Source organism: Sminthopsis crassicaudata, chromosome 6 (assembly GCF_048593235.1).
Source record: "Sminthopsis crassicaudata isolate SCR6 chromosome 6, ASM4859323v1, whole genome shotgun sequence".
NCBI classification, from domain to species: Eukaryota; Metazoa; Chordata; class Mammalia; order Dasyuromorphia; family Dasyuridae; genus Sminthopsis; species Sminthopsis crassicaudata.
In genome coordinates this window covers 21842968-21860941 of record NC_133622.1, presented here as the reverse complement: position 1 = coordinate 21860941, position 17974 = coordinate 21842968, and the positions used below count along the sequence as shown (strand labels likewise).

The following is a 17974-nucleotide window of genomic DNA, read 5'->3' as shown; positions in this document are numbered from 1 at the left end:
AAATGGTCTTTTCATGGAAAATCCATGGAAACCCAATACAAATCCTGATTAAAACCTAACCAAGCAAGACGCTCTAGATTACCTGGATTCCAATTAAATATGACAAATGAATACCTGACAGGTTTCAATTCCAAATCTATTTATGCCAGAATGATCCATTAATATGGAAGATGAAATTACCAGAATCCCAGCAATTCAATTGTATTTTACAGCTGGAAGACAAGTAACTAGAAAACTTGGACCTAACAAAACTCTCCCTCAAATGTCAACTGCTCCATTTAGAGAAACTGAAGTACATCCTATCTCCTTCTGTCATTACCTACAGATCACTGCTAAAAGAATTTCTGCAAAGCAGATGACAAGCTGCTATATAAATCCAAAATTTCAAAAACAGCAAAATCCCAAGGATCACGGTCATGACAAAAGCCCCCACTTTTATCTGAGCCCAAAATAAAGTAATTCCGACTTTTTGTTTTTAAACAACTAAGAGTGTCCCCTGAAAAGTATGTTCCCTAATGATGGTCTCACCTGTTACTTATCCTATGGAATATTTTCTAAAACATAACATATATTGGTATAGTTATGTTTTGCTGAATCATTTTCATAATTCTTTTTTCAAAGAAATCAAATAGCCATACATGAACTAAAAACTGTCAAGGTAACTCGATTTAGATTACAATAGTCAAGAGTCTAAATCTATTTACTAATGAAACAAAATTTCTTTGAAGAACCAAAATAACACAAAAATGAACATTTTGTCCTTTATAGAGTTCTCAATGGATTAAGAAAATCTTTATGTTCAATGAAAGCTATTGGTGAAAACTAAAGATTCGCTTAAATTCATAATACGTATGTCAATGCTCCTTCTTCTAAATGCGCTATATATATGACACAGTTTTCCAGAGGAACCTTTGCACTGGCCAAGTGATTGTCAACATATATCTTAACTACACAGTCATTGGCATTTCAATTTAAAATTAAAACTTCTTAAAATCTATCAAGTGTGGCTCCAAAGGGCTCGTCAGCTTAAAAACAGCAACATAACAAACTCTTTCTACCCATATAAAAACACACTATCATACACACAGATAAGCATGCCTTCGTAGCCATAAGGCAAAACGCCAATTTGAACCCTGAATAATTAAACAACGTGGACCATCAATCGTTAGATCCAAGATCAGACCTACTCAGCCAAACAATAATGGTGAATGTTGTCAAAATAATTATTGAATGAGAGTAACTTTAATAATAATTTCATTCTTGGTCAAGTTATTCCTCTCTATATTATAATGCCCAATTTCAAAGTTGCTGTATAAAAACATATCAATTTTTTTATTTCTAAAATATTTGTTAATTTACATATTTTGGCTACAGAAAGCAGTATACTTTTAAAAGGAAAGTTTTATTTCAATTTGGGGATGGAATAGGGAAGGACGATCACTAAGTGTTAAGCCAATTACTGAATTCTTCTAAAGCTAACTTGATTTTGTACTATTGTGAAACTACTTGAAATTCTGCTTCCTCCTACATGTAAACACATTTTCCTACCTTTATAGGTATATGGATATACATATATTTGAAATAATTACAAAAATAATCAAAACTTCAGCATTTCACAGACTAACAAAAACCTATTATTTGGGGCAAACACTAATAGGAATGTATATGGCCTGAAAATAAAATAAAATATGTGTCGTAGAGAATTTTTTAAAATGTCATGTTTCTAAATGATTTCTTTTCAGACATGAAACTTCCACTAAATATTTACTATTGCTTGTTTCTAATGTAAAAGAATACGAATCCAACACCTCACAACAAGGGGAAAAAAAGGTGTTTCTTTCCTTGCTAGATAAATTTGAATGTTGCATTCAAGTGGCAGATTCTACTAGGATTGTCATAATTTACTGGTAACTCATAATTTACTCACAGCACCTAGCTGAAGCCAAATATAATTTTTTTTGAAAACACTTCTCTTAGGGCCTGGGAAAAAGGGAGAGTTGAGCAAGGTGTTTTCATTGTTATTTTCCTTCAGTAAGACTGGACATTTGCAATTGAAGAAATAGTTGCATGACAAAAATGAATAGAAGAAAACAAATACATGAGCTTTCTCGGTTTGGGTTCTAAAGAATTGTGCCTGGATTGCTTCCTCCATGTTGGCTGCTGCACTGACATTTTTATTAGCAAATTGACTGTTTCAGAGGAATAGTTTTAAGATAACGGAACAATTTCAGTTGATTTTATTTGTAGAGTTATGATTCCTTATTTGATATCCCTGCTTTTTAACAAACCTCATCATTTTAAAATAAAATCGTTTTAGTTTAAACTATTTTATGGTAGTTTTAGACTGGCCTTTCCACAAGTCTACTTATTATGGCTCTCTAGCGTGATTATGCGTGTGAATGTTGTGTTTGGCCCTACCATTTTCCATATGCTCTGCCTCACCAACACTGCCATCCGGCGTAGTCCTCTCATAGTTGTCCTCTGGGAGTGGAAGGGCACCCAGTCTTGGCCCTGATGAACTCTTACTGCTTGGTGTTTCGGACTCCTCCAGCCCGCTGTCATAGCAACTCTGCAATGACCCCTGATGTGGGTCCTGAGGCTGACTCACAACAGAAAACGTCACTCTACGAAATGGCTGCAAGAGAAAAGATTCTGAATGTCACTAAATGGGAAGGCGTGGAAATCATTGATTTTTAAAACATGAATTAAGTACAGCAATGCCTACAACTTACTAAGGAGATAAAAAAGGTCAATCTTTTAAATCATTTAACGAATTAGGTGCTATCTTTTGGTGCAGAGGTCCATTTCAGAAAAAAAAAAAAGCAATATTGGATAAAAGCCCACATAAAAATCTTGATTGACATAAGAACAAATTCATACTTGATTACTTTAGAATCTGTCGTTCCTGATAGAACTATAATGTAGTTATTATAGAACATAGAATATTATAGAAGACAAAAGTTAATATAGAAAATTATTTGCAAAAATAGCTGCTTGTCATTTTGGAAGTCAACAACAAGTCAACATGGATTTATTGGGTACCTATTATGTGGCTTGGGAGAGCACAGGGGATACAAAGAAAGGTTAAAAACAAAGCAAAATGATCACTGTTTTCAAAGAACTCACAATCTAGTAAAAACTACTGGGAATAACATTATTGCAAAATAAAACATGCTAATTTTTTTTTTTTTTTTTTTTTTTTTTTTAGCACTTGTGACAGTTAGTCTCAATGTTGTTTGTCCATGGTTGGCCATATTTAGATCTCATAAACAATCAAGGCTTTACAAACAGTACAATTCACAGCAAATTTATGACAACGGATCGGAATATTGATTATTATAGAGTGTTGTTTACTAAAGTATTGGATATAGCTGTGTGGATTTTACCCTGGATTTTAAAAGATGGAAAAATGTGCTGGTCATAGTATATGAGAGAGGACATTCATTGAACAGTTTAAAGACTACACTAAAATATACCCGCTATTAAGTTATTGCTAGGAAGCCCCTGCAAGATTAAATGGAGAATTCTAGGGGATTTACAGAGGAAAACATACAGTAGCTATACAGATTGGTTGGATTCCTAATCTATCCCATTGGAAGGAATAGCCATTAAAGAGATGACAAATCCAGTGAAGTGTTGGAGACAAATGATATATAGTTCAGTAAACATGTATTAATTATCTGTTATGAGACGGAAAGATGGAAACAAATGCAGTTCTTGCCTTAAGTAGTTTACATTCTTTTAGAGATTAATCTGAACAGAGTTATTATAATATGTCGCAAAAATTATTAAGTGTATAGGAGAAGCCAAACAACTGCATTTGAGAAATTCGTGGAGAGAAAGACAGCCGATAGATACGGAATTAAGGAAACAATATTGGAAGAACTGGTGCTTGAACTGAGATTTAGAAAAGAAGAGTAAGGTCAACAACTAAAGACTGTTGCAATTCCAGGTAGAGGCATATAAAAACAGGGAAGAAGAAGGAAAAAAAATAGATCAGAGGTCAATGAATTGATCGGTTAATATGTAGCAGAGTAATCACAAAATACTTTAAATAATAACATAAAGAATTTGGATTATAGTCATTGGAAGGAAGGAAAGAACTTTACTAAACTACTGTGTACCAAGTATTGTATTAGTATATTATAGTCAAATAGTCATTTGATCCTGACAACAGCCCTACAAGGTAGCTGCGTTTATTTGTATTTTAGACATGAAGAAGCTGGGATAGACAGAAGGTAAGTATATTGTCCAAGGTCACATGGCTAGCAAATGTCTAAGGTAAAATTTGAATTCAGAGTTTCCTGACTATAGGCTCAGGGCTCCCTTGGGGTCATTTAGTTCATTTAGGTGCCAATTTTTGGTGGTCAAGAGCAACAATTAGGTTTTTTGAACAACTAAGGAAATGACATAATCGTGTCCAGATGTTGGCCCTATTGCTAAAGATTGATTGGACAGGTCAAAGTTTGAAAGGAAGAACTCACTATATTGGGGACAAGAAAAGAACTAAGCAATGAACATGGCCAATACTCAGGGTGAACGAGATGATGACAACTGATGATGGTGATAAATCAGAACCACTAAATTTTCTTTTGTTTTCCCTGCTAAGGAACAAGCCCTTCTGTTGGAAAGTTCTTTAATAAAAATAGCTCAAAGGGAAGATTTAAATTCCCTGGATACCTTTGATAAGTGATTAGGTCCCAAAAAGGATTGAAAAACTGATGATCATGATTACTGAGCTTCTGAGAGTATTCTCTGAAAGACTGTAGAAAAAAGCAAAACGTGTCATAAACCTAGGAAACAGCAAATATTGTCTCATTTTTTTTTAAGGCCATAGATGAGAAGGGGATCTGCCTTGCATAGATCAATGAACTTGGCTTTGATTGCTATCAGAATATTTTATATTGATATATATGTATATCAATATATATGTATATTATATATTGATATTAGAATATTTTATAAAAAAGGATAATTAATATTTTGAAAAGGAAATGATCATAAAGAGTTAGCATGAACTCATGAATAACAAACTATACCAGATTAAAAGTCATTTCATGTTTTGACGGGAGACTAGATAATTGGTGGGGTAGGCCTGGAGAGACTTATATGAACTGATGCTAAGTGAAATGAGCAGAACCAGGAGATCATTGTACATGGTAACAAGACTAAACAACGATCAGTTCTGCTGGACATGGCTCTTTAACAATGAGATGATTCAGGCCTGTCCCAATGAAGAAAGCCATCTACACCCAGAGAGAGGACTATGGGAACTGAGTGTGGACCACAACATAGCATTTTCACTCTTTCTGGTTTTTGCTTGCATTTTGTTTTCTTTCTCTGTTTTCCTTTTTTATCTGATTTTTTCTTGTGCAGCAAGATAGCCATAAATATGTATACATATATTGTATTCAACATATATTTTAGCATATTTAACATGTATTATGCTCCCTGACATCTAGAGGAAGAAATGGGGGGAAAGAGGAGATAATTTGGAACAGAAAGCTTTGCAATGGTCATTTTTGAAAAATTACCCGTGTATATGTTTAATTATTTAAAAAAAAAAGATAATTGGTGGGATACATGGGGTTGGGATTGTTGCAATTAAAATTTTCCAAAGTTTTATTGAAACACATGACTCAGTCTCCTGTGCAATTATAATACATAGATACAGGATAGATAATAATATAATTCAGTGAATGTACAACTTGGACGTGCAAATCCCCAAATAATTATTAACAGTACAATGTAAAAGTACAAGAACACCTTGAAATAAAAAGAAAAAAAATAAAAGTCAAAAAGTCAATAAACTACATGTTGCCTATTCTCTGCACATAGAATTTATATTCTTAAGTTGAGCTTCATGGAAGAGAAAATAAAGACATCTAGGCAAGCTATTGGTTTTAAGACAGAATAGCAATGTTCATGTCAGGAGAATTGGAATATATTTTAAAAATCAGTTTTATGTTTAATATTTGCCAAATAATATTTTTTCAAGTTCCAATTGTCCTATTTCAGGAAAATATATGTTCAATACAAATGAAAAAATCTTTAAAAATCACACACATACAACCAAGAAAAATCCGGAGGACAATCAGATAATTCACTTTGAAATATACATATTATAGTTTTATGTTTTTAGATGATTGTTCATAGATGGGTGTTCACATGTTAAAGGATGATGTTTATTGTCCATGTTTATAGAAAGAAAATAATTTTTCTGAAGAACTTATTACTGATAATTTTTTAGGATTTTTTTTCTTATTTGTACTACTCTAGGCTTTCACCAAAATGTAAATTCTACATTAAACATGGTACCTATCTTTATGGAACTTAAAAAAGGCTTTTTTACATATTTATAGATTAAAAAGAAAGGTGGTGACAGATTGTGGAAAGCTGTGAATGCAAGTCAAAGGAACTTAAACTTGATTCCATGGATGATAGGATAGAAGACTTTGGGATAATATAACCCAATCCAGGAAAAAGAATAATTATTTTGGTAGCTTAAAGGAAAGACTAGAAAGAAAAGAAACTCAAAATATCAGGTTGCAATAGTCTATAAAAGTATGAATTAAGGTCTATATTTCGTTAATGACAAGGGAAATTAAGGAAAGAGATGTTAGAAGTTTAATGGAGGTCAAATCAAAAGGCTTTTGATAAATTTGAGATATAAGGGACGGGGAATAGCTACAGGATAAAATTAAACCTTCCTATATATATGAATGGTGGTTCCAATCATAGAAATGGACCATTTTTATCATGTTCACATTAGAATACAGAATATTGATTTTTAAAGCAGTATTACTATTTGCAAACACAAATTCATTTACACTTTTATTTTACCTAAGTATGCTTTTACTTTTACTGCAGATCCTTTAGATGAATGAAATTTATATTCAGACAAAAGGAGATTATTTAATACAGTAGTTCATGAAAAATTCAACTATCTTCTGTACCCTCAAATTGCAATATCATATAAGAGGACTGCATTATAATAGTGGTTCTGTATCACTGACTCATGAGCTCTCTTTTTATAGCATTTTGGCAAAATACTGTTCTTTCAGCTGCATAATAAGATCTGCAATACTAAGCAAAATTTTAGGAAATACACCAATTTAAAATTTGTGGGGGGAAAGAACATTTAGGAGACATGAGATAAAATAATTCTACGCCCATTTTTCCAATGGGACATGTAATGGACATATTTAAAAATACTTTTCTAGTTATGCAACCTAGGTCATGAGGCTAATTTTCCACTACTTACAATTGTCAGTAGAGACTGAGTGAAGACTAAAAGGGAAACAGATCGTGTGTGTGTGTGTGTGTGTGTGTGTGTGTGTGTGTGTGTGTCCTGTAAACTTGTAGACAAGTGATTGACTCTGTGTCTATCATCCATGACTTTAGTAAATTCACAAATAGGGGAGAAGAGGGATAAGGAGGTGTAATACTACCCAAAGCACTCAGTACTCAGGGAAATTTACAATTAGAATCAATAGAGACTAATATGCTTTGAGATTGAGGAACTGATAATTGACAGGCCTATTCTGATAATCTCCAGGATACTTGTTAAGTGACTTGTTATGTCTAAGGCTAATTCAGATTCTTTGTTCTTTAAGACAGTCTTCTAGGAGATAATGATAAAGTGCTTGACAAATGTTCCTCTACTCTGTCATTAGCAGAGATGAAAGTTTTGAAGAAATTATGGAGGAAGTAATCCAGGAGGGTCACCAGCAATTCCGTTAGTTTCCTCAGAAAGGAAAGCCCCATCAAAAGAGCTGGCACCTCCCTACGGAAAGGGAGAGTAAGCGCTACATGTAGACATTATGTGGTTAATCGGAAATAGTGCTCTTCTCCTTGAGAACCTTCACTGAATCATTCACCCAAAGCCCGTTTTTAAGCACCTCTTCTATGTGGGATTTTGTTAGGTCCTGGTGACACAAAGACCAAAGTGAAATTGTCCCTATCTTTTAGTGGATTTCCATCCCTTTAGAGAGGGGGGTATTTGGAACAATACAATTTAAAATACAAATATAATGTATATAAATAAAATATATAAAAATTATCTGAACAATGGAAAGAGGTACCAGTAACTAGTCAGAAGGATTAGATCTCATATTTGAGGTGTATCTTAAAGGAATCTAGGATTTAATGAAGCAGAGGTGACCAGGGAGTGCTTCAATATCAAAGACACAGAAATTTATCTGAGAAATAAAGAAGAGTACAAAAATCTCATTATACTTTCATGGCTTCATATATTCTGCTGAAAGGAACCTCCGAGGTCATTTGGGTTGACCCCTTTACTTGTTGCTGCCCACTTTCACTGATTTATTTGAGAACAAATGGAAGATTAAGGAAATTCTAAGAGGTATCAAAAGTGACTTTGAAGTACCATGTAGAAAACTGAAGGACTTGGAGATACTGATGACTTCATCTTCCCCGTTGAATGTTTTGACTTTTTAGGCATAATTAGGCTGTGAAAAGTGAACAGTTGACTAGATAATTTAAGAAGAGAATTTGCTTTTTTAATTTTTTAATTTTTTTTTTTTTGCTCAGGGCAAGCAATGGATTATTGGCAGAGGACAGGATAAATCTCACAACTGATTACTACTAAGAGGGTTAATACAAGATGCACTAAATTTATTATCAGAGGAAAGGGGTTCACCACTTTCTATTTTAGAGCTCCGTTCCCTCATCTAGAAAATGAAGTGTATGGTCTGACTGCTTTCCAGTTCTAAACTGATGACCCCATAATACAATAGAAAGAATGTATGTGGCAGTAAACTCTAAAGCCACCAAAATTTTATTTTATTTATTATTTTTATAATTATAATTTTTGACAGTATATATGCATAAGTAATTTTTTATAACAGTATCCCTTGTATTCCTTTTTCCAAATTTTCCCCTCCCTCCCTCTACTCCTTCCCTAGATGACAGGCAATCCCATACATTTTACATGTGTTACAGTTTAACCTAGATACAATATATGTGTGTAACTCCCATTTTCTTGTTTCAGGGTCAGAATGTCACCAAAATTTTAAATTGAATTTTGAAGGAAATAAAGAGAAATAGTGGATTTTTTAAAAAAAGCTGGTTCATACTCTTAAAAGCAACAAATATGACATTTTTAAATGGAGGAAGTAGCCAATAATTTCCAGAAAAAAAATCACAGGTGAATAATGAATTATAACAGCATCATTTTCAGATACCCACATAAAAAGTAGGACCAATAAAATGAGAGAATTAGCAACGTTAGACCCAAGGATTATAGATTCCTGTCCTATTCAATATTTGGCCACCATCTATTTATGGGAGGAAAGGAACAGGATGACAGTTGCAAGGATAGCAGAGCCAGATACAGATTTTCTCTTTATGGCTTGAAAGATTCATATTTGTGGGAAGGGAGAAAGCAGAGGAAAAAGTTGAAAATAAGGCAGGGAAAGGAAATAATTGAAGGGAAACCAGGGCTAAAGGTGAAAGAAGAATAAGAGGAGGTAAAAGGAGGGTAAGTGAGCTGTTACAGAAATAAAAGAATGAAATTCAAGATGACAAAAGAAAAAAAAAAAGAGACAAGATAGACTTAAACTGATGGAAAAGGAGATTTTTGATAAGAATGATGTTGTCAAACAAACAAACAAAAAAAAAAAAAAAAAAAAAAAAAAAGGCAAATTCTATTCCAAGCAACCATATAGATTTTCTACCTGACCTTGTACATGGCTGTTGACCTCTTATTTCAGTGCCTTAGGCTCCTCATCTGTAAAATGGAGATAATAATACCTACCCGTTACTAACAGAAATACTCTGAGAATTAATGAGATAGTTTATAAAAAGAGCCTTAAGCTCCCTCAAAGATATATACTATAAAAGGTATTATTCCTCAGGCCAAAGCTATATAACTACTTTCCATTATATTTTAGGAGTGTTTTTCAAAAATTTATGGTGGTTCAGTGATTCATGAAGCTTCGGTAAATAGTGCTGTAAATCATAATGCAGTTGTGAGACCCAGTTTGGATTTTAATTTCCAAAGTTTATACTCTATTATAAATATATTTTTTCATCCTGCCTTATGATCTTATCGGTAGCAGGAGATACAGCTGAGCAAACTCTGTCTACTCATACAGATCCGAGAAAGTACATGACGGGATCACACCACCAATGTGTGCCAGTGGATATTAATCCTGTATTCCTGAGTCTTCCATTTATGACGTTACACTGCCTCTCTTGTTAATTTATCTAAATTCTAATGATACTTTCCTTGAATTAGCTTAATTTTTATATTCATCCAGTTAGTCAACAGGTATTTAGTAAGTGATGATTATGTTTGACACAGTGGATAGAGTCTGAGAACCAGAATCAAAAAGACTCATCTTCTGGTCTCAAACACTTTGTAGCTGTGTGACACTGGACAAACTCTGTGTGCCTCAGTTTAACCTATCTGTAAAATGAGCTGGAGAGGGAAATGGAAAACCACTCTAGGATCTATGCCAAAAAAAAAAAAAAAGGTCATGAAGAGTTGGATAATACTAAATAACTACAAAATTGTGCTGAGCATTAAGGGTACAGATAAAGGCAAGAAGATGAACCCCATTTCCAAGCTCACTTTCTAATGAAAGAGACAGAATAGAAATAATGATTAAGTGAAAATAGAAAATTATCTCCAGGAAGGCTCTCAGCAACGGGAAGGAGATCACCTAAATAGCCATGTGCAGAAGGTGGGATTTGAGCTGAGTCTAGAAGGGTCCCAGGAAAGCTAGAGTTGGAGAGGAAGAGAAAGCACTTTACAGACTTGCAAGGAGATCATCGGACACAAAATCTTGGGTACAATTAGGAAGTACCACGCTATGGGTAAGAAACATATGCTGACTGTAATATGCCTAAAGGAAAATCAAGAAGAACATTTAAAGAAATCACCCTGTAAAGGGCTTAAATGCTAAATAGGTGAATTTGTTCTTAATTCTATAGTCAATAAGGGGCCATGGAAGTAGGACTGAGTAAGAGAGTCAAAGGGCAACCGGTGGTTCTCAGGTGGCATTTAAAAATCTTGAAATTTTGCGATTAATATTTTATTACTTAACAATGATATACTTTAAAGAAAAAAAAATATGTATGGATGACATATAATGCTCTTCCCACTGAAACACTGACAATAAGATGCTGCCTTAAAACCAGTTGGACTTGATTTGGTTTTCAAACCATTTACTGAAAACTCCTGCCTAGGACTTTGTCTAACAAGAGATGAAGCCCCAGTGCTCCTCTTTGTAGATACTGCCATTTTCAGTTGACAAAAGAGGCAAAGACACTTGCTAGGTGAACATTTGTTGGTTGATTCAATATCTCAAATAATCAATAAAAACATTTCAATTAAACATTTCAAATAATCAATAAAAAGCTAGGACACAAGACCAAAAATAGAACGATCCCTTTCACCAAGAGAATTTCCATTCCAAAGGTAAAAACACATACACATAAGCACAGAGTAAATAAAAAAAATGATCTAGTTTATAAATATAGTTTAAGGAAGATGGAAAGAATTGGGAATAATAATATGCATTAGACAGTGGTGCTTTAGTTACATCTCGAAAGAAGTAATTCCATGAGGCAACAGTAAGAAAGGAATGGAGAGGAGAAATGGAGTTCTATATATGAGAAATAGGAGGTCAGTTTGGTTAGACCATAACAGAATGAGCCTGGAAAAATAGGTGGGGCCAGGTTATGAGGGGCTATAAAAGGGGGAAAAACAAAACAAAACAAAACAAAAAAAACCAAATAAGTAAATAAATAAATTATATTTATATATACATATGTATAGACACACATACATGCATGCATTCATATTTTATCCTAGAGGTAATGTGAAAACCATGGATTTTAATGGGTAGCAGGTGGACATGGTCAAACTTGCCCTTGAGGAAAAACAATTTGGGCCAATTTGTAGAAGATCGATTCAGAGAGGGACAGAAGGAGGCAAGGAGGAAGTTAGGAAGCCCTAGCAATTACATCTGTGTGAGGTGATGTAATGATCGAATTGAGGTTAGTAAAGAGATGTATGGCAGATGTGGAGCTAGAAATGCAAGATTGGATCACTGTCTGGATATAAGGGAAAGGGAAGAAAAGAGGATAAGCCTAAGATTGATAGAAAACCAAGATTGATAGAAAAGAAGTAGGAAGCAGAGTGCTATTCTCAAGAGAAATAAAGAAATTTGGAAGAAGGATGGGTTGAGGGAAGTTAATGAATTTTGATTTGGACATGTTAAATTTGAGCTGACTGTGGGACATTGTATTTGAAATGTCCAATAGGCAGTTATTGATGAGGTCTAGAGATAGACTAGGATTGTCAATTAATTGATTCTTTGGTCTTAATGAAAAATTCCAGTGGGTTATCTCTGTTCATTGGGGATCTAAAACATTTACTCAACACATTTTATCTTCACATCTGCCTTCTAGCTTTCTCCTCATTAAGTCCTCCTTTGCAATAAACATATACAATTAAGCCAAAAAATACTTGATTAAATAACCCTATGTTATAATGAATACAGCATTCATCCCCAATCTTCCTTCTTTATCATGATAAACGAAGTATGTCATGATGCTATTCATTATAATGAATCATGATCTTTTTCTAGGATTGGCACTATTTATGGCTTTACTCAGAAATCAGGGTTTTTACGCAACTTTTCATTGTTACTATTGCAGTTGTCCTTTTGTCCTTTTTGTTTATTTCACTCTATATAAGTTCATATAAACCTTCCCATTTTTTTCTTTTTTTCTTTTTTTTTTTTACATTGGTCTTTGCTCACTGCATAATAACATTCTGTGTTCATATACCAGAGGATTTTTTTTTTCCTCCCAGACATTTCCCCATTGATGGGCACCCATTTTGTTGACATTTCTTGCAACCATAAAGAGTGTGTTTATATGAATGTTTTGATATGTAATAGACTTTTTTTTGACTTCTTGGAGAAATCTGTAATAGAAAGATTAAAAATCTCTCTCTCCCCTCCCATATATGTACACACACACACACACACACACACACACACACACACAAAATAATAGTTATCTTATTTTCTAAGACTTCATTTTGACCATCATGGGGAAAAAATCATCTGACTGACCCTCATTATAAAACATTCTGTTTGTTACTGAAGTCAGGCCATGACATAGAAGCATTTCTCTTATCATTTGGGGACATTTCCCCCTAAAATGACAGAAACAATCAATTACTACACAATTGCTTTGATGTTTTCGATGATCTATAATTACCCCTTTCATGTTATCTTATTGTAAACAACCCTTTTTTATTTTCCACTCAAGAAAAATTTATATAGAAGATTTTAAAAGCTTACCAGCTTTTCCCTTTATTCGATTTGTATCTCAAGGATAACAAGTAGCTTCTAAAATCTCCATATTATGGCATTACCATGAGAAATATTTGGATCATCTTAAAAGTTATTAACTGTAGGCACCAATATATAAGAAATACCTGTTCTTCAGACTTAGCTATAGTTAGATTTGCGATTCATTTAAATTATAATGCTTTTTGGTCATTTCTATTGCAGACACAATAAGGGATTTTTCTTTTTTTTTTTTTTTTCCCCCAAAAGGGATACGTTTGTCCTCTTGTGTGTGAAGAAAATAACTATCAGACAATGAAATAAGATAATACAGGTAATGTACTTGGCAGGGAAATTAAATGCAAAGAGAGTCACTATATTTCATAACTCCAGATCCGTAAGAGGTATCTCTATCTACTAAAGCAGAACAGCCAATGAAGTCTGCAAATCAAATAAAAATCCACGATATGGATGTTTCCTCTGAGCAGTAAAAGTATAAGTTGATTGTGAAAGGAAAATGCCCTAGGCCTACAGGTCATTTAAAAAATAAAAACACATTATTTCCATGGCTAATAAGGAGTGTCCAAGAGAAAACAGTTTTAAAGAGAGTAAGTCACCTCTATACTTAACCCCAAAGCAATCAGTCTAGAAAGCTACAATACACAAGTTTCTGATCAAGACATGGAAGAAGGAAACCCTGCTTTGATCCCCATTCACCCAAGATGTTCAATAAGACAGTGAGTCCAAATGGGCAAAATTTAGTAGAGATTTGAAACAATTAGTACATCATGTAGCTTTCATGATTTTTAAAGTTGAAACCAAACACTGTTGTGAAATGACAAGGTAATGTAAGCATAAGGACGAATCTTTAATACACGTAAGGTTTTGACAGTAATGTTCCCACCTGTCCATTCTAAATTACAAACTAGTTGTCTAAATAACATCAGGATGAACAATCATTAATACTTTGAGGTCCTATTTGTCTCCAATTCTAAGTCAGTCGAATCTTTCTAACTTTCAAAGTAGTAGAATGTAAGACATTTGGTTTTTTGTTTGTTTTCTTTTTCCTTTGAGAATAGTAAGATTCAAAATTCAGGAATAACATCCTATTACACATTACTTACAATAAAGAAGAGAAAACAGCATTTGTAGGAGAATGAGTGTGCTTTCTAGGAGGCAGTGACAATGCCTTTATGGGGATGTTATTTACTCAAGGATGAGGCCCAAAGGATGCTATATATCGGAAAGAACTTCAGGTTAAATCTCCTTCCTTATTGAATACTGCTCTGTGTCTTACAGACAACTTTATTGGGAACTGCAACTGCCTGCCTCCCCTTTTAGCTTCAATAGTTTCTCCATAAATCATCCTCTTATCTAAAGCACATATAGTTGTGGCGACCATATCTCTTTTTTTCTGATGGCTTTGAAAAACTTTTTGCCATTCACTTGGTTATATACATTAAATAGGTTTAGAATGATTCTCTTTTTTCAGTCATAAAGTTCTTAAAATAGTATCTTGTTTGAAGAAGTCACGAGTAAGTGTTGGTAATGTTGTAATTGTCCCTTTATTTTTCTTTTAAAAGAGAAAATTTTGTTTGGATTATGTAAAGTAATGAGCTAAGCACTCCACTAATTTGAAAATATTCCCCACTAGGACAAGTGGTGCTTCAAAAACTACCCTTCTAGAAATGGGAAGCTAGAATCAACCTTTAAGAAACTCCAAACATGATTATATCCTGTTATTAATGATTTTAGAAATCTATAACCTCGACTCAATGTCTATCCAAGACTAAGTCAAATATTAAGAGTTTCCTTTTTGTGAATTTGGATTAATCCAGTGCTAGCAGTATGCTTTGCACAAATTAGTCATTCTTTAATATTTATTATATTACAAAAAATAAATAGCATTGAAGAGACACGAGGCCCAAATCATAACTTTTAATGAAAACAAGTATTAAAAGAAGAGGCCGTCAACTGCTTCTCTCTTCTTTTTGTCTTATATTCAAATATATATGGTACATTACTATTTAATACATGCACCATAGAATCTTAGGATGTAAATAATCTTTTATTTTTGGCACCTGACCTTGCAAGAAACTTACAATTCCAAGGACAGAGTTCTGAGAATGTTTTACTAAATATATAGTTGAGTGTAACAGGAAAATAATAATATTCAGAACATATATTCCCTATACCAAATAGCAGAGAAATTTCTAAATCCTAGGAGATTCTCAGTCTATGCTCTAGACTTCTATTTCTTTGAGCAAACATTATGCCCAATTAAGTCATAAATATTAGGGATTTTAAAAATAATCATATGAATAACAAAGAAGCTGCAATAAAGAAAACAAATTAAGGAAATGTAAGAAATTTTAAAACAAACAAAAAAATGTTTATCAGGAATTCTTAATCCGGAAAACTAAAACTTATCTTTTAAAAATATTTTGATATTTTTTTCTTGCCAATGTAATCTATTTTATGCATTTAAAAACATTGTTCTAAGGTGGAATCTAGAAGCTTCACCAGAATGCCAAAAGAATTATTAAAATAAATAAACAAAAAAAGTAAGAACCCTAGTCTATGTTCCATTAGAATTCTTGACATTTCCAAAAAAAAAAAATAATGTAAAATTCCTTGTTAATTGCAAACTCTTCTTGCATTTGTTTGCCCAAAATATTTGATGGTATTTGAAGGCTGATATAAATGTGTCACCTGATTATATGAGGCTATTATGCAAAATTATATGAAGTAGCAAGGTATTATAGGATATGTAACACTGAGTTTAGAATTGAAAACACTCAAATTCAAATCCATCCTCATTCATTTAATTTCACTGTGTGATCATAAGCAATTCATTTAATCTCTATATACCTCAATTTCCTCAATTGCAAAATGTGAATAATAAAAGCATAATTCCCAGAATTACTGGGAACATAAAATGAAATAATATTTATAAAGTGTTTTTCAAAGCTTAAAAGCACCTCATAAATGCTAAGTAGCGAGGTAATATATACTATATTAATAACTCACTTTCACCCAGGATCTTATCATTCAGTTTATAAAATATACAGTTGGCTTTTTTTTGTTTGTTTGTTTCTTTGGTTAGTTGCTGATTTTTTTTTTAATTCCTTTCTTCCCTGAATAGCTGTTGTTATTTGATCATGATATTACTATCTTTTTAGTATTCTAACAAGGTAATCTTTTGGAGAAGAGAAAGTGGTTAAAACTCCAAAGTAAAAAAAAAAAATCATTTTTTTCATTTCCTGAAAATTCCTGGGCAATGGCATAGAAATGGAATGGTTAATAATTCTGTCTAAAATGGAGTTTATGGCTTTTCTGTAGATTTCAATTATCCATGATTTTTCCAGAACAACATATAACTAAGAATTGTCTGTAGTTTATCAGCCCAGGAAGGAAGTATTATTATCCCTACTTTACAGCTAGAGAAACGGGCAGATGGCATGATTCTCACTTCCTTCTACAGAGATTCTACCAACTTTAGAAGGAACTTTGCCAGCCAAAGATATAGGAGAGGCTGATAAAGTGATAAAAATTTGAGATCTAAACACTTAAAACCCCTTTGCTCAGTGTCACCTTGTTACTCAGGCTTACAATTCTCCCATTTTTATTTCAATATGCCAATTTCTTAGTTATTTATGCAACTTATAAAAAAGAAATGAGGGAGGGTGGAAGGAAAAGTGGAAGAAGGAAGAAAGGAAAAGAGGGAGGGAGGGAAGAAGAAGAGAGAAAGGGAGAGATGAAGGGAAAAAGGAAGGGAGGAAGGAAAAACAGAGGGAGAGAGAGGGAGAGAAGGGAAGGAAGAAAATACAAACTTCCAACTTTATTATTGGTGGCTTAATTGGGATATAGTTTTGCTTTCAGAAATAAAAAACCCAGACTCTGGCCCTAGAAGCTTTTAGAATTTACAATTTGCAAAATATACAGTCAATTTACTTTTTGAATTTTCTTTCTTTGTTATATTGGACTTACTAGCCCACAGTGAGGAAGTGGAACATGGATGATCTTTCTCCTATTTCCTCCCCTGCTTCTAGCAAGGAGGGAGTTCCAAAAGCCTTCAGGAACCAAAGCTCTAATCTATTATTTTGTGGCTGCAAAAGTAAACTAAAGGTTAAGGGAAGGGCCAAGTTGGCATCCTTCATTCCTAAACTCCCTCCTCAAACTTTATGGCAAAACAAAGAAGTTGGAGGGTTCCAAGTCCCACAATACTAAAAGGCATATCTCAATGCTTGGCAGAGGGCATGCATCAGTCTTCAGATGCTTTCCCATCCATCTTAATAAGACAATGGGAAGAATGACAAAATATTATTTCTTTTTCTCAAATGCTATTTGATGAGATTAGGCCCAATAGATAGATAAATAAGCTTAACATTCTTTGGTCATTTGTAATTTTTAAAAAATGAAACACTTTTTTATTAGGAAATTAAGAGATTCATAGACTTACTGATAATTCATATTCATTCAGACTTTTCCAGTTTCTTTAAAATATATTTTCTCCTTTTTATTATATACTTACAACCACACACATTAATTGCAGGAAAATTTTTCAGACCTCATTAATTATTTGTTCATATCATTAATTATTTCTTCTTATCATTAGTAACTGTACAAAGTACTTGAGAATT

The 17974-nt window shown here is 33.2% G+C and overlaps 1 protein-coding gene across 2 annotated transcripts in view; it reads right to left on the bottom strand.

The window, feature by feature from the left end:
- Positions 1-17974, bottom strand: part of PCDH7 (protocadherin 7) — a 483311-nt gene that overhangs the window by 270491 nt on the left and 194846 nt on the right. The window contains exon 2 of one of the 2 annotated variants that reach the window (XM_074273949.1): positions 2419-2635. In XM_074273949.1, coding sequence (XP_074130050.1) covers positions 2419-2635 — 217 coding nt within the window. The remainder of the gene's footprint in view (positions 1-2418; positions 2636-17974) is intronic. The other variant, XM_074273950.1, reaches the window with a different exon arrangement.